This window comes from Girardinichthys multiradiatus, chromosome 9 (genome assembly GCF_021462225.1).
Source record: "Girardinichthys multiradiatus isolate DD_20200921_A chromosome 9, DD_fGirMul_XY1, whole genome shotgun sequence".
Taxonomy (NCBI): domain Eukaryota; kingdom Metazoa; phylum Chordata; class Actinopteri; order Cyprinodontiformes; family Goodeidae; genus Girardinichthys; species Girardinichthys multiradiatus.
This window is the reverse complement of record NC_061802.1, coordinates 46971688-46994847: the sequence shown is the minus strand read 5'-3', so window position 1 is coordinate 46994847 and position 23160 is coordinate 46971688. Positions and strand designations below refer to the sequence as shown.

General features: G+C 40.2%; 1 protein-coding gene across 2 annotated transcripts in view; it reads right to left on the bottom strand.

Annotated features, from left to right (window-relative positions):
• Positions 1 to 23160, bottom strand: part of lonp1 (lon peptidase 1, mitochondrial) — a 34968-nt gene continuing 11808 nt past the window's right edge. Inside the window, exons 10-22 of one of the 2 annotated variants that reach the window (XM_047375117.1) lie at positions 17357 to 17508; positions 16703 to 16841; positions 16407 to 16585; positions 15129 to 15216; positions 8451 to 8573; positions 8250 to 8366; positions 7894 to 8034; positions 4720 to 4885; positions 4543 to 4629; positions 3110 to 3237; positions 1942 to 2120; positions 955 to 956; positions 1 to 546 (exon numbers count right to left, since the gene is read on the bottom strand). In XM_047375117.1, the coding sequence (XP_047231073.1) occupies positions 506 to 546; positions 955 to 956; positions 1942 to 2120; positions 3110 to 3237; positions 4543 to 4629; positions 4720 to 4885; positions 7894 to 8034; positions 8250 to 8366; positions 8451 to 8573; positions 15129 to 15216; positions 16407 to 16585; positions 16703 to 16841; positions 17357 to 17508 (1542 nt within the window). In that variant the 3' untranslated portion in view covers positions 1 to 505. The remainder of the gene's footprint in view (positions 547 to 954; positions 957 to 1941; positions 2121 to 3109; positions 3238 to 4542; positions 4630 to 4719; positions 4886 to 7893; positions 8035 to 8249; positions 8367 to 8450; positions 8574 to 15128; positions 15217 to 16406; positions 16586 to 16702; positions 16842 to 17356; positions 17509 to 23160) is intronic. The other variant, XM_047375116.1, reaches the window with a different exon arrangement.

Below are 23160 nucleotides of genomic sequence, written 5' to 3'. Positions count from 1 at the left end.
TCAGTTTTGTCTTACACTTTATTTAAATATGATGGACTTCTCTGAAAGTGTCCTTCCACAGAGGTGTGGGTAAAGAAGCTGCATGGCAGCAGTCATCCTTCAGACTTGTGTTCATCAGTGACACAATGACTTTGGAGGGTGTCGTCACCATGCTGTCCAAACTCGTTTGTGGCCTGGCCGGTTCCAATCCAATGATCCTGCCCAAAAATCACAGCGCTCCGTTGCTCTGTGTCAGGATGAATGCTTGTAATCATCAAAGCCATCTGTTCTAGAATCGACCTATGGATGATCCTAGAACTGATGGTACCGGTCTCCATAGCAGGACTAGAGCTACAAAAATATAACAGTCTACAACCGGAATGATGTGCAGTATCACGCTGTTAATACGGTCTCTTCCTAGTTCTGTGGGAAGACAATTGGATAAATCTGGCTGTAGTGGTCGACAAAGTGGACCTCCAGTCCATCTCTGATGTAGTCTGGCAGGTCAGAGAAGTCCTTTCGATTCTCAGCTGGAAGAATGATGCAGATCACACCAGCACGGCGGGCCTGACAGAGAAAATATTCAGTGTCAATACTGATATAAACAGAACTTTGTTGCCAAAATGTTTAAAAATGACTTATGAGTTTAAGAGTGAGCACTACATGTAGAGACAAAAAGACAACATGAGTTGTCTGCCTTCACTAGCAACTTGCAGCTAATGCTAAATAAACTTTAAACTGAAACCATTTAGAATGTCTGGTTCATCAGTATAAGTTGCAGAATTGCTAAAAATAATAATAATAATAATAATAATAAAGGGCTTTTAGCCAGAAGAGGTCGGACAAGTCTTTAAATTCTCTCAGGAACAACTTTAAACAAATTCTTCCCAACATAAATATTGTACCACTCTGAAAGCATCAAACAGGACAATTTAGAGCTTTACAAGGTAATCCATAAAAACACAACAGTTTCACTGCTGGGTGGATTGTGTCTAGGTGCTGCAGACCATGATTTTTCTTGCTTTCATAAACAGAAGCTGTCATATTTATTCATGCTTGAAATAAAGCAGGAAACATTAGTCCCTTAATATACAGTGATGGTCAGAGTCTTATCTTTATTACAGTGAATTTAAGACCTAAATGTTCACAATCAGGTCTGCAGAGAGAATTATCAGGGCTGACCTTCCCTCCATCAAGGACTTGTACAGGTCTGGGGTCAGGAAAAGGGCAGCTAACACTTCTCTAGACCCAACATATCCTGGACACAAACAGTTTAGACTTTAACCTTCAGGTGGCGCTACAATGTCAGTCAGTCATTTTCTACCTCTTATTCCATAGTGGGTCGTGGGGGAGCTGGTGCCTATCTCTAGCAGTCTATGGGCGAGAGGCGAGGTACACCCTGGACAGGTCACCAGTCCATTGCAGGGCAACACACAAACAATTCATACACCTATTGGTCAATTTAGAGTGACCAATTAACCTAACAGGCATGTCTTTGGACTGTGGGAGGAAGCCGGAGTACCCGGTGAGAACCCACGCATGCACGGGGAGAACATGCAAACTCCATGCAGAAAGACCCCAGGCCGGGAATCGAACCCAGGACCTTCTTGCTGCAAGGCAACAGTGTTACCAACTGTGCCACCGTGCAGCCCGGCGCTACAATGTGATATTTGTAAAAGCCAGTCACCACAGAGACAGCTTCCTCCCTCAGGCTGTTTCTCTGATGAACAGAATGCCTTTTTATGTAAAAATTAACACGCAAGAGATTGAAAATTCACCTGCCTCTTTGTAATCAGTAGTTGAGCTGTGGGAAGTGAAGGCAGAAAAAGGGGCAACCACTGTAACAATGTCTCAAACTCCAAGTCTGGGTTTTATGCTAAATGTTTGCTGTAATACGCTGATCTTACTCAGCCTTTTGCTCACAGCAGAAGTGTGTCACAAGACCATAATATGTTTTATTACTGTGTGTTCCATACAGCAATAGTTTTCTCTTTGATTCCGCCTACTGGCAGGATTTTGCCAGTTAGCGACACCTCTCCGGTCATGGCCACATTCTGACGCACTGACTGGTTGGTTGCCAGGGACAACAGTGCAGTAACAATAGTGCAACCAGCGCTGGGTCCATCTTTAGGAGTTGCTCCCTGCAAAAGAGCAAATGAAAATACAAAAATGTATTTGGTATGTCTGTGAGGGATTTTTATATTTTCTATGAACCATGAAGAAATAATTCTGCCAACATTAAATGGCGCTCTTTTAAAAAGAACAAAAAAACTGACTTCCACTCCCTGGCAAAAACAATTTAGCACCAAGTTGAGACATTCAGAAGATTTTGGACACAACAGGATCAACAGCACATTAGTTTTACCATTATGTGTGGCGTGATAAGTGTTTACAGGAAGTTACCAGAGCATCAGCCAGTCAGTGAAAACAATGAGCAAAGGCAACCAGACAGAAGATACACAGAAAACAGATTAAGACATTTCTCCACAACAGGAACCAGTGAAATCTTCTGGAGCCATTACTGAGCCTCGCATTTCAGCTGCATTTACTAGTGTGGGAGTTAACCCGAGAAAAAGCCACCAGCTGGAAGACAGCATTTTTCTCATTTACCAAGAACACACCATCTTCACTGTCAAATATGGTGGTGGCAGCATCATGCTCTGGGGGAGCTTCTCTTCAGCAGGGACAGGGAGGTGGTCAGAGTTGATAGGATGATGGATGGAGCCAAATCCAGGGCAACCTGGAAGAAAACCTGTTGGAGTCTGCAAGAGACTTAAGACTGGGGTGGAGGTTCACCTTCCAGCAGGACAACGGTCCTAAACATAAAGCCTGGGCTACAATGGAATGGTTTAAAACAAAACATTCATGTGTTAGAATGGCCTAGTCAAACTCAATATAAATTAGAGAAAGTCAGAATCACTGGTTGCTGCAAAATCAGGGCTTTTATTTGTGTCATGAGAGCCGTATTCCCACTCTGAGCTGCAGAGAGACCTGGGTCAACCCTACAACAGTGGGAGGAGTTGCCTCTGTGCACTTGCTCCTGTTTTGTGGACTCCACTGTGGAAACGCTCATAGTGTGTGTGGGTGTGTGTGTGAGAGCTTGTGATGAAGTAAAACCATCCTAATTTACCTCAGGAACATGCAGGTGCAGGTGGGAACTGATCAGGAAGTTATTTCCCGGTTCTTTGGTCATGAGGAAGGCTCTGGCGAATGTTGAAGCAATCTTTGCACTTTCCTTCATGACTTCACCAAGTTGACCTGCAGGCAAGAAGACATCTTAAAAGAAAACCAAGTGTGTTCTAAGTGTGTAGTTCCCTGCATGGTTGCATCGCTGGTGGAATAACAGGAGAACCTTTAACATCCTCGAATCCGCAGAAACAGAACCTGAGCTGTGTTCTTCTCTCATAAATAAGATCTATGAGAGTCGTAATCAATGGTGTCCCCTCTAATGTTCTACTGGCTTTTGTTGTGCAAAAAACTGGCTACAAAAAATATTCTAACAGGAAAAACAAGAAAATGTCAAATTTAAATACAAATTTGCTCAGATGCACGCTCAGTACAAAGAATGTCTGCAAAGTCAATGACAGAATGCAAGCAACTTGTTGCTCTCTACATGCTCATCCAGGAGGAGCATTCTGCTGGGTTTCCTTAGATAGAAAAACGTTCTAACCAATTTGAATAATAGACTGAATCTGACTGCACTGTTTGATAACTAGGATCAAACTGTATTGGATGTAACTGACTTGCAGTCTGTCTGTATGACTGGATAGAAGACTTTTTTTTGTTAAGAACCTTAAGACAACATGTGTTATGAATTGGTGCTGTATAAATAAAGTGATTTGAATTGAATTCGTTCTGGGTGCTCAACTGGTTTGACTGTGACAACGGCTCATTTCATGTTGAGAGCAGAAAAACAATAACCTATAATCACCTTCACAGTTCATGTCTGCACCACCAGATGAATAGAATTACAGAGAGAAAAAGAAGCTCCTGCTTCAACCAGATCACTTGAGCCTGCTTTTGCACAGGTTTCATGTGAAAGAAAGGCAAATTTCTGATCATAGTACCAACATAGCAGAGTGAAAAACAAATCATATAAGCAAAATGAACAGTATCATCCTAAAATATCACCAATTGCCCAACCAGAAATAATAAAGAATTAGGCATCTGCAACAGAAACGTCCGTATCGATGAACACCTAGATGGGATCAGAATACATACAGTGGGATTTTGAAGCATCACTTACACCCTGTAATAATAGCGTTTAGTATTTTCTGGTTATTTATACCACAATACCATTTTAACTGTATTCTTTATGGGAATCTCTGCACTCTTCTTGCCATCTGTTGACAGTTTTAGTTATTAGGTACTTTTCAGAAATGATGTAATGTACAGGTTTTTTGGAGCGCAACCAGCAGGAATACTTTATGAACAACAGAGATTAGAAACACTGTCAGATATGAAGAATCCTCTTGACAAGCAAAAACCTCTTAACAAATTGGAAAATTCAGAAATGCCACTTTCCAAATGTATTACATGAATCCAAACCCAGGACCCACTGACCTGTAACCTCTAATGAACCCTCTCCCTTAGCTTCTGCCCCTCCAAGAGGTTGTCGGAGTGACGTCTCAATGAACAGCGTGGAGCCTCCTACACAGTCAACAAATCACAAGCCAGACATTCAGATTTGACAATCTCTATCAGTACTGCATGCACTATAAGCTGCGCGCCTTCTCTCACCCATAGCTGTCCATGCAAGGCCCATGACCACTCCTGGTGGGGTGACATCATACATGCGATCCACTGTGAAAACAGGTTTACCCACATAATTGTGCAGATTGTCAGGCGTGACGGCCATGGAGTCCTGTGCTCCACTCACGATATTGAATGCCACTTTACGGAACACCTAACGGATGGAGGAGAAACAACATCCCAAACAAGAGAGTGTGAGGAGGTACTGCTTGGAGACAGGATGGAGGACAGGAGTCCTGGTCAGACCTGGTGACATCATCAGGTCTGGACAAGGAAAGCAGTTGTGAAAGTCCTATTTAATGTCATTCACACATCTAACAAGACCTGAAAGGTCATTCCGCTGATTATCTGCTGGAAAGACTATTTGCAGTTCTTTGGGGAATCAGCTTATTGCAGTTGTCTCTTTCAAATCTAGCTTTCAGTTTTTTTCATACTTAAATAAAGAATAGAAATGTCCTTTATTGTCCCACAGAGGAGATATTCAGCAGCAAAGTGAAAGGTAAATAGAGGTATGCAGATACACACAAAGATACAAATATAAAAAAACAAGAATAAGAGGCTGTACGTAGAGTAAGGGACAAATTTACAACATTGTTTACTCAGATTAAATAAAACGTGCAAATGAGTAGAGTGATTTTGAAAATGTACAAAATGTGCATGTATAAACAACAACACAAGAAATGGAAAAACTGGGCAAAAACAGCAGGGATGATTGAGTTTGTTGGAGCAGTGATGGTTATTAGGTCTAACAGCTGCTGAAGGAAGGATCTGCAATAATGCTCCTCTGGTCACCTATAATGCAGCAGTCTTTCATTGAAGGAGCAACAGCTTCATACGTGGGGCGGGAGACATTGTCCAACAGTGATGTTATTTTTTCTAGAGTCCTTCTGTCTCCCACTGCCTGCACTGTGTCCACGGGGCATCCTAGGATCAATGTGAGGTTATCTAACCGGTTAAATAATCTGCTACTCATACATACAGTGCCATAGCAGATGGCTATTGCCACCACAGAGTCAAAAGAAGTCTTCAGGAGTGCCTCCTGCACTCACTCCAAAAGATCTTAGTCTCCTTAGCAGGTAGAGTGTACTCTGACCCTTCCTGTTAATGGCATCAGTGTTGTGACTCCAGTCCAATGTATTGTTCAGGTAAACACCCAGGTTCTTAGAAGAGTCCACTATCACAATGTCCCTGGATGTTTACCAGTGTCAGTGTGGTGGGTCTGCACCTGCAGTAGTCAACAAACAGCTCTTTGGTTAATCCCGCATCGATCAGGAGGTGGTTTGGCTGGTACCAGTCCACAAAGTCCTATGTCTACTGTCTGAACTCTGAGTCATCCTCACATCTGATGTGGCCAACTACAGCAGTCATCAGTGAACTTATGAAGATGGAACAAAGACCTCACCAGGGGGTGAAGATGCTTGAGGACCAGACTCTCGAGGGTCTCCATCAGTTTCAAGGTCAGTGCTACTAGAGTGTAGCTGCAGAGTTCCTTTGGACGTGTGGTCTTAGGTACTGGCATCACACAGGAGGTCTACCACAGCTGTGGTACATTCCCCAGCTTCAGGCTCATGTAGAACATGTATCCCATGATGCCACACAGTTGATCTGTGCAGCACCTCAGGAGCCTTGAGCTGATGCTATCTAAACTTCCAGCCTTTTGCACCTTGATCTTTCGCAGCTCATTCCTCACTTAAAGTGTGGGAAGGGACAGGTTGGATGTAGACCACAGGGGGAAGGTGATGGCTGAAACCTCAGATGTGTGACGTTCTGGGAAGAAAAGCAGGCAGGTGTCAACGATAAAGGGGGCTGCAGCAGGGGAGACTGGGCTGAGGGAGAGGTGAGTATGATCAAATCTGTTGAAGAACTGGTTTAGATCATTTACCTACCATTCATCTCCTACAGCCTGGGAGTTTGGTTTGTGACCTTAAATTGTTTTCAGGCTCTTCCAAACCTCACTGATGTTGTTCTGCTGCAGCTGATCCTCCTCCTTCATCCTGTAGATGTTTTATTTTATCCCTGATCTTTCTTTTCAGTTCGTTCTTCACAGCTCTTGGCTCCTTCCTGTTTAATAATCTAAAGGCTCTCTTCTCTTTGAGAAGAGTTAATCCAGGGCTTGTTGATGGGCATGTTCATGAGGGACACAGTGTTGTCCAGACAGAAGTTAATGTAGCCCGTGATGCTGTCCTCCCCATGAGGAGCACAAAGCTCATCCCGCTCAGTGGAGCTGAAACAGTCCCTCAGAGCTTTACTAGTCTTCTCAGACCATCTCTTCACTGTAGGTGTCACAGCTGGTTCTCTGTGTACAAGGGGTTTACACACAGGCTGGAGATGAACCAGCATGTAATCTGAACCCCAGGGGAGGGAGAGGTGATGGTTCCATGCCTCTTTGGTGTTGATATCCAATATGTACAGTGTTTTATTGTCTGGTGCAGGAGGCAACATACTGGGCGCAGGTGGGGAAAGTGGAGGACAGGAAGACATTATTATAGTCCTCAGACTTTAGGACAAGGGCCTGGGGATGCTGTTTCTGTAGCCTTCTGGTAACAGTATGGAGGACATTGCAGGCTGTTGCAGCATTAGCAGAGGAAAAGGGGGTGGGGGGCTTGTGACCTCATGCTAACAACTAGCAGGTCAATGCCATGCGTCTCTTTGATAGTCAAAGAGTCGTGCACATGATCTCTGGACATGTGCAGTAAAAAATGAAAATAAAGCGATCATGAAAACAGTCAGCTCCATAAGGTGAACAAGGCCAAAAAAAAAAAAAAGAACCTACAACATAGCTGCTGAAACAGTCTGCCAGCTTGCACAGCTTGCAAGTGAAATAAAGAAATGCGAGCAAATACTCTTGTGAGCAGTTCAAAGAAAGTTCCTTGCCAAGTTGTTTATGTGTACTAGCCCTTATATGATTCATAGGACAGAGTACAATGGCTTAATTAATGACCTTAAATATCAGATTATTATCTGAGGAAAGTAAAGCCCTAGACTGAAATGAATAAAAAATAAGTCAATGTCCCCAGTAAAACTGTAACAAGTTCAAAGCAGATGTAAATCCATGTTCCACAGGAACCATGAGCCACGAAAACTGTCACTGTGTGAAAAAGTGATGCTGCTTAAAGACATTTTGTCTCCAAGAAGAAAAAATATAGTTGGGAGATGTTTCACCTTCTCTATCTGTTTCTGCAGGTTCCTCACTCCAGACTCTCTGCAGTACTGTCTGATGAGAAGACTGAGGGCATCTGATGAGATGGAGGCCGTCTCTTCAGTCAAGCCACAGAGTGTGCGCATTTGAGGGAGCAGGTAACGCTATACACACACACACACACACACACACCATACTTTTTAATGCCTAAAGGCCAGGCAACAAAACTATAGAGAAAACATCTTAAATGCTTACAACACTGTGTCCATTTGCAATATTTTGATTTTGTTTTTCTAAATGTCAGTATGTCACCCAGCCATCCCTTAGAGTATATGAAGAAAAGTGGGGGACAATATTCTCATAGTTGCTGCAGCTTTACCTCAGCAATAGCCAGTTTCTCCTGGGCCACATATCCGGAGACGTTGATCATTTCCATCCTGTCTCTGAGGGGTTCTGGGATGGTGTCAGTCACATTGGCTGTGCAGATGAACAGAACCTGAAATGGAACACACACAGCTAACCCTTAAAAGAGTCACAAACATACACACACACTCTAAACTGTACAAGCTCTTCGTCCTACTTTTGACAGATCCACTGGGACATCCAGGTAATGGTCAAGGAAATTGGAATTCTGTTCAGGATCCAGAAGCTCCAGTAGAGCAGAGGATGGATCACCCTGGTAACCACGGCCTATTTTATCCACCTGGAGAATGCGGGGCAGGTTAGACAATTGTTTTGCAAATAATAGTTTAGTAAATTTGTGGAAACACATCTACAGTCATAATCAATAACTTTAAAGATTACTGGAAAGCTTCAATTATTTCAGTAAATCAGTTCGAAGTGAAACATTATACAAAAATAACAATAAATGAATTCATTTATTGTTATTGCGGACCGTGGGTTTTTATGAACGGCACATTACCACGTTTGCACAATAAAGGGACCTTCCAGGAACAAGCTAGAGCTGAACGGACATACCAATCACAGTGGGGTATATGGCTCCCGAGGGTGGGCCATCGGCTGGGCTTAATACAAGCAGAGAATCATTTCACAATTCCGATATTTTGTTGACAATGTCACCAGGGCTGATAGTTTAAAATAAACCTGAGCCTGAACTTTTTTCCATTGTCTGAGAATATGCTCCCTCGGGTGAAATGTTTGAAAAGCTCCAGATTCTGGTGAATTATGTGGATATAAATGGAAAACATTCAGACAGGAGATGAACAAATAAAATGTAAACCAATTTCCTATACTTCTGGTGACAAATTCCTTATTTCCCACACTTTCTGCCATATCGTCATCGTGGAGGCAGAACTAAATTGCCGTGTAGCTTTGGAAAAACAAAAATAATAAGGTGGTTTTAAAGGCCATTAAACCACACTAGAAAAGAAGAGGAGGAATACACCTGTCAGTGCGAGGCAGAGAGCAGCCGTGACAGCTGCTCGGAGCAGTGTGTTACATATAAAACAGTTCGGTATGGAGACTTTTTTCCACCGAGCAGTTTATTGCGCGATACTGCATATGGGGTTGTAAAAATTTAGCTTTGAGAATGCAAATTAGCAGGAGGATGAGGGAGCCAACCGAGTTGTCAATCCTAAAACATGTCTCCTGAGGCAACAAGATTTCTTCAAGAAAGGAGGCCTTTGCTCTGCACTGCATTATTCATCAGCAGACCCTTTGCAGCAAAGGCCTGAAGTTTGATAATGTGATGTCTTTCTTTGTGAAATTCATCAACCAAATCAGATCCCAGGGTTTAAAGCACCAGAGGTCCCATGCTTCTTTTAGAAGAAATAGAGTCAGAATATGAGAATGTACTCTACATCACGTATGTATGTTGGTACAGCAGGGGAAACATCTTGAAGATATTTTTTGAGGTGAGAGCAGAAGTGTGAGCCTTTATGGAGAAGGATGGGTTGGGTGTTCCTGTGCTAAGTGATCCCAAATAGCTAATGAACTTAGCTTTACTTGTTGACATCATGCAGTATGAGCTAAATGTACTGAACAAGAAGTTACAAAGCCAGGGACAGGTAGTCAGTGCTGCAGTTGCTTCAAACACTGAAGGTCCTAAACTTCCTCAAGAAGTAGTCTGCTATGTGGCTTGCTGTAAACGGCATCACAGTGGCAATCAGTTTATATCAATTTTGAAACAACTGAGTGTCTTTGAAAAATTCTGTTTTTTAATATCAATTATATCGGTATTTTGATTGTTTTGACAACCATAATCCTTAGTGGTTGTATTCTAAGGTTTGTTATTAGAGAAGCATCTCAATGATTTGGTGGGGATGGTGTTATCAACATAGACGTTTGTATGGTCGGTCAGACATGGCAGCGATGTCCTCTCCATGAGGCTGGCACAGTGTATCCATGTCTGTAACCTGAAAACAACCCTGCAGGGCTTCTTCAGCTTTCTGTCACCATTTTCTCCATTTGTGATCTGATTTGCCTAGAGGTCTGTTGTTTCCTGCCGTTTTTGGAGACATTTACTCTTTAAAAGTCACACAGCCCAGATCTCTGTAATTAAAGGGCTCAGCAATGGATGCCACACCAGTAACAAGAAGGCTGCTTGCATGAAATACACACACTTAAGAAGCTGTCCATTCTTAGATCTTTCTGATCCCTCAATCCCCTAAAGCCTTTTAAGGTATTTAATGTTGGTCCAGTGCTGACGTTTGACATGAAAGTGGATGAGACCGTGACTGAGGCCATCCAGGCCTTTTTATCGTCAAGACACCTAGGAAGTAGATTGAGTATGAGGACACAGATCTGACTGTCATCTGTGTAGCAAAGGAATGAAATACCATGTTTTTTCGTAGTATGGAACCAAGAAGGAGCAGATAGAGGGAGAAAAGAAGAGGTCCTAAAACCAAGCCTTGAGGGACTCCACAAAAAAGAAGAGCAGAGGAAAATACTGTCCCACCAAGACTCACAAAGAATTTTCGGTTAGTTAAATACGACTTCAGAGCAATGCCTTTGATTCCCACCCACTACTCTAAATGAGATCGCAGTAGAATATGATCCACTGTGCCAAATGCTGCCAGCACAAGGATGACGCCATCACCAGAATCAGTAGCTAAAAATATATTGTTTAAAGCTTTTAAAAGAGCCCATTCAGTGTCGCGTAGAGTTTTAAAATTGGATTGAAAAACCTCAAAAATGCTACACTCCTCAAGAAAGGTTAACTGACTGTGATATACCATCTTCTCAAGGGCTTTGGAGAAAACAGAAAATGTTGAGATGTGAAACAATTAGCTAAATTTGTTGAACCCAGTTCTGTTTTTTTAAGTGTGTTGTACAAGCATGCACCACTGCATAGTTAAAATGAACAGGGACCACACCAGAGGACAAACAACTGTTGATGAGTTCCAGTGCAAGTGGTCCTAGAGTAGGGCACAGCTGAGAAGAGACAGGATCTTCAGGAGAACTTGATGGCTTAAGATAACAGAGGAGGCATCCATATACATTTTTTTTTGGAGAACTAAGCACAGAGTCATTGGTTTTAAATAAAACATTTGGTTAATGATTGTTTGACAGAATAATATCAGAAAGTGCTTGGTGTCTGGGGAGCACAGCGCAGAGGCGATTGTACAACAATACAGAGTTGACATATTGATTAATAAATGACACAAAAAGTACTTAAACAAAAGCGCTGAGTGACAGACGACATGCCACACACACACACCGATGCAATCTTGCCCCAGTTTCCATGGGTGGGGTTCATCAGGTAATGGCTAATGCCAGCAGTGATGAGTTTGACATGTTTTTCAACCTAGAGTTTATTCTGTCTGTGTTAATGAGTGATCTGTAACTGCAGCTGTCCAAAGTTAAAATACGTTTTACCCAGCAGTTCTGTGCTGCTATCCGGCCACTGTGCTTCTATAGTGTTTTAATGAGTGTCACTGTGCTAACCGCGTGGTGCATTTACGTGCACCTTGTATATTCGATTATTTTAAACTGCATAAAGCATTTTAAAATGTTACTTTTTAATCATCAAATTCCATCATGGTTTTTTTTAAACACTTCTTAAATAACATTGTTGACCCTTTATTCTCACTGTCGTATGTTGGTTTATTAAATATTTTGACCAAAACTCCAGTCACTTCTACACTGCTCAGTTCTTAAAATGCTATAAAATATAAATTTATGGTGTTATCCAAAACCTTTAACAGGGCCTTGATGCACATGTGGTTTTACGGTGAGATGTTTCTACTGTATGGGAAGAGACTTGTGGCATCAGAAACTGAATTTGAATTGCTCTGACTGAATTTGTATTTGTGTAATTTGAAATTAAATGCATTGGTTTGAAAATTAATTTAATCAAACTGAAACTGAATTTTATGGTTTGAAACTGATTTCATTTGTTTTTAAAATGTATTTCGTTTTATTAAAAATTTAGTTCGACTACTTTCACTTTCAGGTCTGTAATTCAATTTCAGTTCCAAAATTCAGTTTTTTGCGTCACACATCCGGGTCCTTGACGATAGCCACAGATTAATCAAACACAGATTCATTTACGTTTCACATGAGGTTAAACGTCCTTTACGGCATGTTGAGCTGGACCAGTGCAGCACACATGAGCTTGTTCAAATGTAGATGTTCAAATGAGCATCTATAAGAAGCGTCATGTAAACAAATGATGGTCAAATAGTAACACTTATGCTACCTGTAGCTGTTAGCTAAACATGCTAGATTAGCATAGTGTGCCGCTGGTGTTACGTCGGTTTTTGTTTCTCTTGCCCTTACCTCAGCGTAACTTCTGCTGCCTAGCAACCATGTTAGCGTGAAGCGCAGAGCTGTGAAGCCGAACAAATGGAGCCTGAAGGTTAATATCGATGTCTACTGTAAATAACTACAGTTTTTATTTACCATTTTAAATATTGCTGATGGCTTATAATGCTGTTTTATTTTAAAATGTTATTGTTTTATGAACTTGTTCATTATTCAGCCATTTAAAATGTTGAAAATATTGTTTGTGTTCATAGATATAAAAATCTAACACTAGATAAAATACATTGATGACAAATACCATTTGTTCAATTTATTTGTAAAGCTTTCAACAAGTTAAACACTAACTTATTAACTTTAGGAACAAAGTTTAAATTGGTTTATTTGCAGAGCATAATAATAATAATAATTATTATTATTATAATAAATAAACCAAACATTAATATTAGATTTCATCTGATTGAATTATATCTGTTTATCTTCCACCCATTGGGGAAACCCAGCGGGATTTTGAAAACAATGTGCCGGGAGTCAGCTGTTCTCTCGGGGTTCAACGCACCTCAAACACCCGGTCAGCTGACAGCTGGCGAGGCGAGGCGAGCGGCTGCTGGGGCAGCGGATGAACACATCGGCGCATTTGTACAATTAAGCGATATCTTGATAAACTAATCAGATATTTTAGGTTTACACAACGACATTTTCGTCTAAAAACATTGTAAAAGTTTAGTTGTTTCACAGAATGTGCAATATATCCAATTTTATCCACAACTTTTCTCTCTCCTCCGGCCTTTGCTACTTCCGTTTGAACGATCTACTTCGACCCGCAATGAATCATGGGATAGGGTGGGACTCGGAGGATACACCGGACCCATCCTTCAAATCTGGGGATAAGAAGGACGCATTTGTTGGAACCTTGGAAATTGGACAGCATTCGTTGCCTCATCCAGGACGTTATCGGCCTACAAATGCGTCCTTCAAAGGATGCAGTCCTGAATCTTAGTGAATGACATCCATGAATCAGTAAATCTGTGTTTGATTAATCTGTGGCTTCAAGGACCCGGATGTGTGACACAAAAAAACCCTGAATTTTGGAACTGAAATTGAATTTCAGACCTGAAAGTGAAAGTAATCAAACTTAATTTTCAATACAAAGCAAAGCAATTTTCAAAGCAAACAAGTTCAGTTTTAAACCATTATATTCAGTTTCAGTTTAGTGAAACCATTGCATTTTATTTCAAATTACACAAATACAGATTCAGTCTGAGGAATTCAAATTCAGTTTCTGATGGCACAAGTTGCAGGATTGTTGAATATTTCGTTTTTTCTCAAAAAGGTCAAACAGACTGTCCAGTTCCATGGACAGTCGCATGTCAGAAGTCAGGTGCAAATTAGACTGGAAAAGTACCGCTGTTTGATGTGGGCAGCAAGTCTCTAGATTGAGGCACTCTTCGGTTTTTGGGGCCATTTCAATTCATTTTGAAACCTCGTTTAATATGAAATATGTTGTGTTCAACATAAGAAGGAAATCAGCACATCCCTTAAATATTCAGGCTTCTTAAAAGTTCCCTGGTCTGGCCAGGAACAAGTCAGAAAACACTTAAGCAGAAAAACCTTCGGAGCAACAAACTAAAATGAAAATAAACTATGTTCATACTAGTATTAGTTGCCTAAACTGTGCAAAGTTTCATCTCTGCTGCTACAGAGGTTTAGTTTGAGACCGTTTTGACATTTTCTGATAACAGTTTGGTTTCATTATATTGCAGCATTTTAAAAATGGCCCATGTAGAAGCAACTGAAGTTGTGCCCAGATTTTATCATTTGACTAAATTAATGTACAACAGTAAGATTATTTGAAAGGGGTTAGGGATGCTATTTAGGAGTGCCTTAGTCAGTAAAAAACATATAAATTTATTCATTTGGAGTTGTTTTAATTGTACGATTCGACTTGAATGCATCATGGCTCTAAAACTGCGACAGGCACTGCTTGATGGGGCGTTTTAGATAGGGCAGCAATAACCAACGAGAAGCACACTGATGACTTTACTTAAAACAATTATATAACTGGTTAGGGGCCATCATAGAAACTGTAGTAACCAGCATGCCCCTACCCCACTGTTGGTAAATAAACCAGCTCTTAACCTGTCCATAATTAAAGAAGAATCTGAATTATAGATGTTCACAGCTGGAGGTGAGGTATATCTGGTATTTAAGTAAACCACTGAGACACTACAATGTCTGTTGTCTTAATATTGTTTCCGCTGGCTGATAATTGTAGTGTAACAATAATTAGTTGTCAATCTGGTATCGTGGACAATATTCCTAATATCCTTCCGGTTGTGATGGAGCGAGAGGGTAGGATGGCCTCTTTCAACACATTTCTTTTAAGTTGGCAAATCATGAATGAATCTTGATTCTTACTAAACAAACACTGTGACATCATGACATTTTTGCAGTTCTGTTCCTTTTTAACTTAAAACAAGTTTGGTTCCATTGTGGATTCTTTTAAACAAGGCTAAGGAAACAGCCGCTCACTGACCTCATCTATTAACACCAAAGGGTTCTCCGTCTTGGTTTTCTTCAAACACTGGATCATTTTCCCAGGCATTGCTCCAACATATGTTCTCCTGGAAACAAAATATTTTCATACAGTGTTCTTCAATCATCTCCTCATCCTTATTATTTCTTTCAAAATGACTTAATCTTCAATCACAGCATGCCTGAGAGGTGGTGAACAGTTATGAGCACATAGAGGCAAAGTGTTGTATTGACTGATGCTTCAATGTTATTTTGTTGGCTTAAGGTCTGACAGATGTTTGCACACTGGAACCTGGTGTCTCTTATGGTCCATTCAGGGATTATGAACAAAGTGGTGGGCTCAGACACTACAACTGGGTTCAGCTCATGGTTCAATGGTTTCACTGGTTTCTGTCACATGTGGAGACTAACTAAAACTATAGTTTATTTATGATGACTTTCTAGTTCAACAAGGTCATTGTTGTAAATGAATTAAACCAGTGGTGTCCAAACTCTTTGCCACATGTGCCAAAATCTCCAAGTTAACAGTACTTATGGGCCACAATTATATTTTATTTTGATATGAGAAATGCTAAATTGATTTGACAGTTTTTTGTTTTTTATCTGCTTAACATGAACAGGAACTATTTTAATAGAAAATAGCCTGACATTTGTAGAAACAGGATCTGTAAATATGAAAGGGTCTCACATGTTTGCCTTTTTACAAGAAAGCTTGGCATTCAGTTTATTAAACTGTTTGGGGTCTTTTCTCCGTTTTGTTTATTTATATGAATGTTTAGCCTGTGATTAGCAACATGAACGCTCGAACATACCTGAAAACAGGCTGCAGTTTTCAGCCAGCTTTAATCAATCATTTTGTCCAGGTCTCAATTTGTGTAAAAGCCACAGCATGTTTTGGATAAAAACATGCTGTGAACACACAAAAAAACACACAAAAACAGTGTTGATAAAAGATCACACTGCTGCATTTTCCATTTTAAGAAGATTTAGATGTTTTTAGGGGAAAATTCGCTCTAACATTTCTTTAAAAGTGTCAATCTGCTTGAATCAGTGCTGGTGGACCAAATTTTCCACTATTCTTGAATTAGGCTTGGGTCATGCATTATATCAGTCCAGGGGCTGCAGTTTTGGACACTGCTGAATTTAACTTTGCAGCTGGGAGACCTGTACCCCAGCACCTAAATTCTAACAGAACTTTATGTCCCAATGGTCCAATATGAATCTCCAGATACCCTCACAGTCTCCTCTCTTAGACTGGAGAAATAAAGAGGCTACAGACCTGTGTCCTTTGATCTCGGCCACATCGGTCATGCCTCCCACGCTGAACCTGAAATATTGTCTGTTAAGTGCTCTGGCAATGGATCGAGCAATAGAGGTCTTTCCTACACCAGGAGGGCCATAGAAACACAGGATCTTCCCCTGGGTGGAGCCTCGGAGCTGGCTCACTGCAATGAACTCCTGCACATACCCACACATGAGGCCAAGACTTAGTAGCAACACTCAGCTGATTTGAATCAGAAGAAGTTTTTCCTGTTTGGTTCATTTGGCTGTTTAAACTTGGCACTTGTTTCTTACCAATATGCGTTTTTTAACATCATCCATTCCATAATGGTCTTCTTCAAGAACCTCTCTGGCTCTGTCTAATGACAGGTTTTCTTGACTGTTGGTGCCCCATGGCATGCTGGTTAGCCAGTCCAGGTAGTTACGGGTTACACTGAAACACACAGTTTGACTTTGTTCAAGTTGAGAGAATAAAGGAGAGCAGCTATTATGTCGGAGCAGCAACAAACAAAACACGATATCATGGATTCTACGTCCACAATCACAGCCACCTTAACATATGGAGATATACTGCATCTACAGAGACCCTATTATAAAACTGGATTGAACCAACCTAGATGAAGGAGAATGGGGCAAAAGTTTACAAATTATTTCTAATATTTTAGTTTTTTGCTTGAAAGGAACAAAAATTTAATGAAAATGAATAGAGAATTTGTCAAACTGCAGGGAGGGACCAGATCTTTAAGTTTGCTGACTCACTTTGATAAATGGAGGAGCAGCTGTTCCACTTGCTCCAGTTTTCAGGCACCTATGACTTACAGGTACATCTACATCATACAGTTTTATTTGACAACATGGAGACATCTGCACTCTGAGTGCTGCAGTAAATAACCATATTGTGACTGTCTTGCTCTCAACTCAACTGAGTGATGGAAAAAACAGACCTACTTGAACTCAGATGAGTGGTTGTCCAGCAGCGACAGTTTGTTGAGTTCTTCACTGATCACATCCATGATGTGCTGAGGGACATTCCGGTCTTTAAGTCTCTCCCTAAATTTCTCCTCAATAGCTTCTTTGTCATCTTTTTCCAGACCCAGCTCCTGAAAACACAAATGGTTAGTGAGCCACATGTGAACCATATATCTGCACTGTTCCTATATTGGTCGGAACCCCTTTCACAAAACACTTCAAGGCGAGATTAAGGCACCTTCTTGCCGTCTCCATGTGCTTTATGAAAGGAGCAATGAAGTGAAGCAGGTAAAAGTCCGCCTGCCTCAGTTGCATCCCTGACGGTGGTAAGCCCACGTCAGCAGACTTGTATGGGGAGACCCAGCTTCATGGGTCGATCCAATTAAAATCCTAATTCAAATTCAAAAAGACTATTAATCCCAAAGGGAAATTAAATGTTGTAGCTCATATTATGAAGGTTTCTTCAAAGAGCCGTTGTAGATGCTGATGGCTGTGGGCTGGAAGGATCTCCTGTAGCGCTCCATCTTACAGCAGATCTGAAGAAGCCTCTGACTGAAGACACTCTGTTGTTGTAGGACAGTCTCATGAAGAGGATGCTCAGGGTTCTCCATAATGTTCTTCATTTTATGAAGAATCCTTCTTTCCACAATGATCTCCAGAGGTTCCAGAGGAGTCCCCAGAACAGAACCAGTCTTTTTTATCAGCTTGTTGAGCTTTTTTAAGTCCCTGGTTCTGATGCTGCTTCCCCAGCAGATGATGGCAGAAGAGATCACACTTTCCACAACAGACTTATAGAAGATATGCAGCATCTTGCTGCAAACACCAAAGGACCTAAGCTTCCTCAAGAAGTACAGTCTGCTCTGTCCCTTCTGCTTGACAGCTTCACAGTTGCATCTCCACTCTAGTCTGTTGTCCAGGTGAACACCGAGGTATTTATACTCCTCCACCACCTCCACTTCTTCTCCCATGATAGAAATAGTTTTTGACTTATTCCTGTTCCTCTTAAAATCTATAATCATCTCCTTTGTTTTCACGTTCAAAATGAGATGATTGTTTCCACACCATGCCACAAAGTGGTCCACCACCTTCCTGTACTCAGCTTCTTGTCCATCTCTGATCCACCCCACAACTGCAGAATCATCCGAGTATTTCTGCAGATGACAGGAGTCTGTCTTGTACTGGAAGTCTGAGGTGTACAGAGTGAAAATGAATGGTGAGAGTACAGTCCCCTGTGGTGCTCCTGTGCTGCTGACTACCTGGTTAGACTCATAACCCTTCAGTCTCACAAACTGTGGTCTGTTTGTCAGGTGGTCTTTGATCCAGGAGATTGTTGAGGCCTCCACCTGAGTCTTCTGGAGTTTCTGACAAAGCAAATCAGGTTGGATGGTATTAAATGCACTGGAGAAATCAAAGAACATGATCCTCACAGTGCTGCTGGCTTTGTCCAGATGACAGTGGGTTTGTTGAAGCAGGTGTATGATGACATCTTCAACTCCAAATCCACAGCGATAAGCAAACTGAAGGGGTCCTGATAGTTTGTTTGCTTACTCAGGTGGGCCAACAGGAGTCTCTCTAGGACCTTCATGATATGGGATGTCAGGGCAACAGGTCTATAGTCATTGAGGACTGATGGGTGAGTTTTCTTTGGTACCGGAACAAGACAGGAGGTCTTCAACAACACCAGAACCTTCTTCTGGGCCAGGCTAAGGTTGAAGAGGTGCTGCAGAATCTCACAGAGCTGTTCTGCACAGGCCTTCAGGACTCTAGGGCTGACATGATTTGGACCTGCAGCCTTATTCTGATTCAATCTTTCCAGTTGTCTCTTCACTTGACTTCTTGAGACACACAGGTGGAAGGGGGAGGCAAAGGGAGCATCAGCATCACTCTAGTAATCAAGATCTAGTGATCAAGTATGGTTTGTGTGACCAGACAGCAGCAGGATTTCAAAGCATAACCAGTTAGGAGTTAATTGGAAGCATTTGCAATCCAGCATCAGCAGAATTGTTAGTTTGAGTTTGTCTTTCATTATTGTTTTTGTAAAGATCGATAGGGGAGACATGCAATTTAAGAAGATCAACTTTATTTAAAGGGTTAGAGGGATCAGTATTTGAAAAAAAATATGTTTGATTATTTTTTTAGGGTCATTAGTTGATTTACCGCTGCTGTCAGGAAACTGTTGCAAGTTTTTTTTTAAATAACAAATGTTCACCTACAACTAGAGGCAGGTTTAACACCTTTGAGCCTTTTACTTTTTATACCTCCAAGCGTTCTGTTCTTATTGGTTTATTTGTATCGCCTCCTTTTTAAATGAATTTGGTAATCTTCTCTTTATAGCTACTGTTAACTATGAGAAAGTTCTTCTACTAAGTGACTTCAACACAATGATGATCAGAATGATGGGTTCATTGATATTATTCCTAAGTTTGACTGTAACCACAAGGTCTCTGGTCCAGTTCATGAAGGTGGTCTTACTCTTGATTTAATTGTCAAATTAGGCCTCAGCTTAGTTAATCTTTCTATCAATATGGATATCTCTGACTATGATGCCATTTTATTTAGTTTTCCTTTAGAATTTAAGACCACAAATAAGCCAGCCCCACATAATTTCTTTTTGGTTTTTTTATTTTATTTTGCATTTTTGTTTTATCGTTTCAGACATATCACCTCTCAGACAGCAGAATGTTTGTATGAAATCTATCAAGGTTACCTTCAGCTTCAACAGTTAAATTCATCTCACTTTTCAGATGATCTGGTCACAGAATTCTTAAGCACATGTGCAGCTACGCTGGACCATGGAGCCCCCTTTAAGAGGTTTAAATCCCGTCCTGCTCTGTCTAAACCAAACCCTTGGATAAATGACTGCTTTCATACCATCAGGTGTGCTGAGAGGAAATGGAAATCTTTCTATTTGAGCATGAAAAACCTTTTAAAAAAGGACTTTAACGGAGTGGTAAAGAAAGAAAGATCTAAATATTTCTCATGCCTCATCTCATAATCCAAAATTTTATCTAATATTATAAATTCTTCAAGTCATAAATGTCCAACTACAAATGAATTTTCTCCTGAAAGATGTCAGGTATTTTGTTCCTTTTTCCTATTAATAAAACGTCTGTCAGTGGTCAGACCGTACCATCTGCCTCTACTTTTTAATACGAGACGAAACACTTCAGTTCATTTCAACTTTTATCAGTCTGACTTATTAATACCAACTGCATTTTTTAAGGAGATGTACTTTTTTAATTTCAGAAATTTTAACTGTGTTTAACAAATCTTTATCAACTGGGGTTATTCCTAACATCTTTAAAACTGCTGTTGTTGAACCATTATTGAAGAAACCCAACCTTGACTTTAATAATCTTAATAACTTTATGCCCATCTTTAAATGACCCTTTATTGCTAACGTTTTAGAGAAAGTGGTTTAGACACAGCTTTTAACTTGAACCAAAAACTCACTTTTTGAAAAGTCTCAGTCTGGGTTTGGACAACATCACAGTACGGAAACAGGCTTTATTAAGGCTTGCGAATGGTCTCAGGATGAATTGACATCCTGGTTGATGTACTGTTTAATGTTGCTGGTTCTCTCTGCTGCATTTGATCCAGTTAATCCTGACTTAATTATCAGTTAGGTGTGAGAGATCCCGCTTTGAGCTGGTTCAGGTCATATTTACATGACAGAACCTTTTCTGTATCTTCTGGCAATAATTCCTCTAGTTATGCTTCTCTCACCTGGGACATTCCCCAAGGGTCCATTCTTGGGCAACTACTATTTGCAATTTGCATGCTGCCACTTGGTCAGGTCATCCACAGTTTCAATGTCTCTTCATTTCTACGTAGTTGATTCCCAGAATTATCTGGGTATTAACCCATCAGACCTCTCTGCTCTCAAAAAAAATATTCTCTGTCAGACATCAAATCTTGGATGTCTAATTATTTTCTCTTACTAATTAATGATAAAACTGAGGTTTGGAGAATAATCGAGGAGCCACCTTGATTATTGTAATTCTTTATTTTGATTACTGTAATTCTTTATTTGCCAGTCTGCGTCAAAATTCCCTCAATTGTCTTCAACTAATACAAAACACTGCAGCTAGAGTTCTCACTAGAACCTATAAATATCAGCACATCACTCCTGTTCTGTCTAGGGCTGAAACGATTATTCGAATAATTCAAGTACCTCGATTCATAAAATTCCTCAAGAAACATCCGCTGCATACCTGGAGCTCACCTCCCAACAGGTGATGATGATTTTATCCTTAGTCCAGCATCTGCCATGTTATACATGTACAAGGAAATACATTTTGGCTGACGTTATGTACTCGCTGATTAAGAAGATTAATGGCATTATTCATAGTGACTACCTGGCAAGAAGAAAAGAACACGAAGCACTACTGCTAGTGTCCGACATAATTAAAGATAAAAGCACAGCAACAGATGAACGGCTTGAGCTAAAAACTGTTTATTTGTTCATGTGCTTTAGCCTTCATTTATGAGATAATTAGAGTGAATATTGCTAGTTAAAAATAGTTCTAGTCATTGGTATGGTTTTCCTTTTTTATGGCTGGCACCAAAGCTTTGGAAGCTGTCAATTATCTTTATTTTCTGTAAGTGTAGTATTTGCTTACAGCTCACAGTCACGTTTACAGCTTGCAGTCAAGTTTTTGCAAAAACACTTGACCAACATGATAATAATATAGTCCTAATTAAAATATCAATGAACATTTGCTATTTACAATAACTCAACAAAACTCAGTTCTTTGAAGCTACATTTCTAAAGTCAAAGCTATTTACTTACCCAATTGCTAACATTACAAAGATCACATTTACTTTTGTAATCTATAAAAACAAGATGCAAGATTTAGATTTATTTTGTAATGCTAAAATGCTTCTATTTAATGCAACTTCGAACCTCACATGTATACATAAAAAAATCAAATAATTGAAGCTTAAAATGCAATAATTACTTATTTACTTTTACTGCTGTAGGGTCATCTGTAGAGGTAAACTACCCCTTCACAGAATTAAATAAATGTACACGTTTTTTCATACTTCAAACTTACAGTAACATCTGTAAAAGGCAGTCAGTGTTTACTAATATGCCTCAGTTTAAGTTCGCTATTTAATTTTTAAGTTGAAGTGAGATGTTTTATTTCTCATCTGTTTTCGTACTTTAAAAATGTATGTTTTTTGTCTAGTGTAACATCTGTAAAAGGCAGTGTTTACTAATATGCCTCAATATGTTTTAAGTTAATGTGAAGTGTTTTATTTTTCATCTATTTTTGCACTTTAGAAAAAGAACTTGATTTTTTCATAGTTAAAAAAAATGTGAATTTTAACTTGCATTTTCTCTTTCATATATGTCTACTTTCTTAAGTTGCAACAGCAAAACAGATTATTTATTCAATTACTCGATTAATCGTCAGAATAATTGATAGAATACTCGATAACTAAAATAATCGTTTACAACAGCCCTAGTTCTGTCCTCACAGCACTGGCTACCTGTGGCTTTTACAACAGATTTTAGTGTTTGTGTTTAAATCAGTGCTACAAGGACAGATCTTGGGCTGATTATTAAATTCAGACATGACTGTCCAACAAACTGGTAAAACCTACATCTTTAAGTAATGTCATCTGCAACATCCAACACAGGGTGTTATTGTTCACACCGACCGACTAACAATTGTTGCTGATTAGAAAGAAGTCTATGACGTAGCATGAATGGTGTACAGGTGAGGAAAAGGTAAACTTCTCATCTGATGGGTGACCAGAGAACCAGGCATCACACA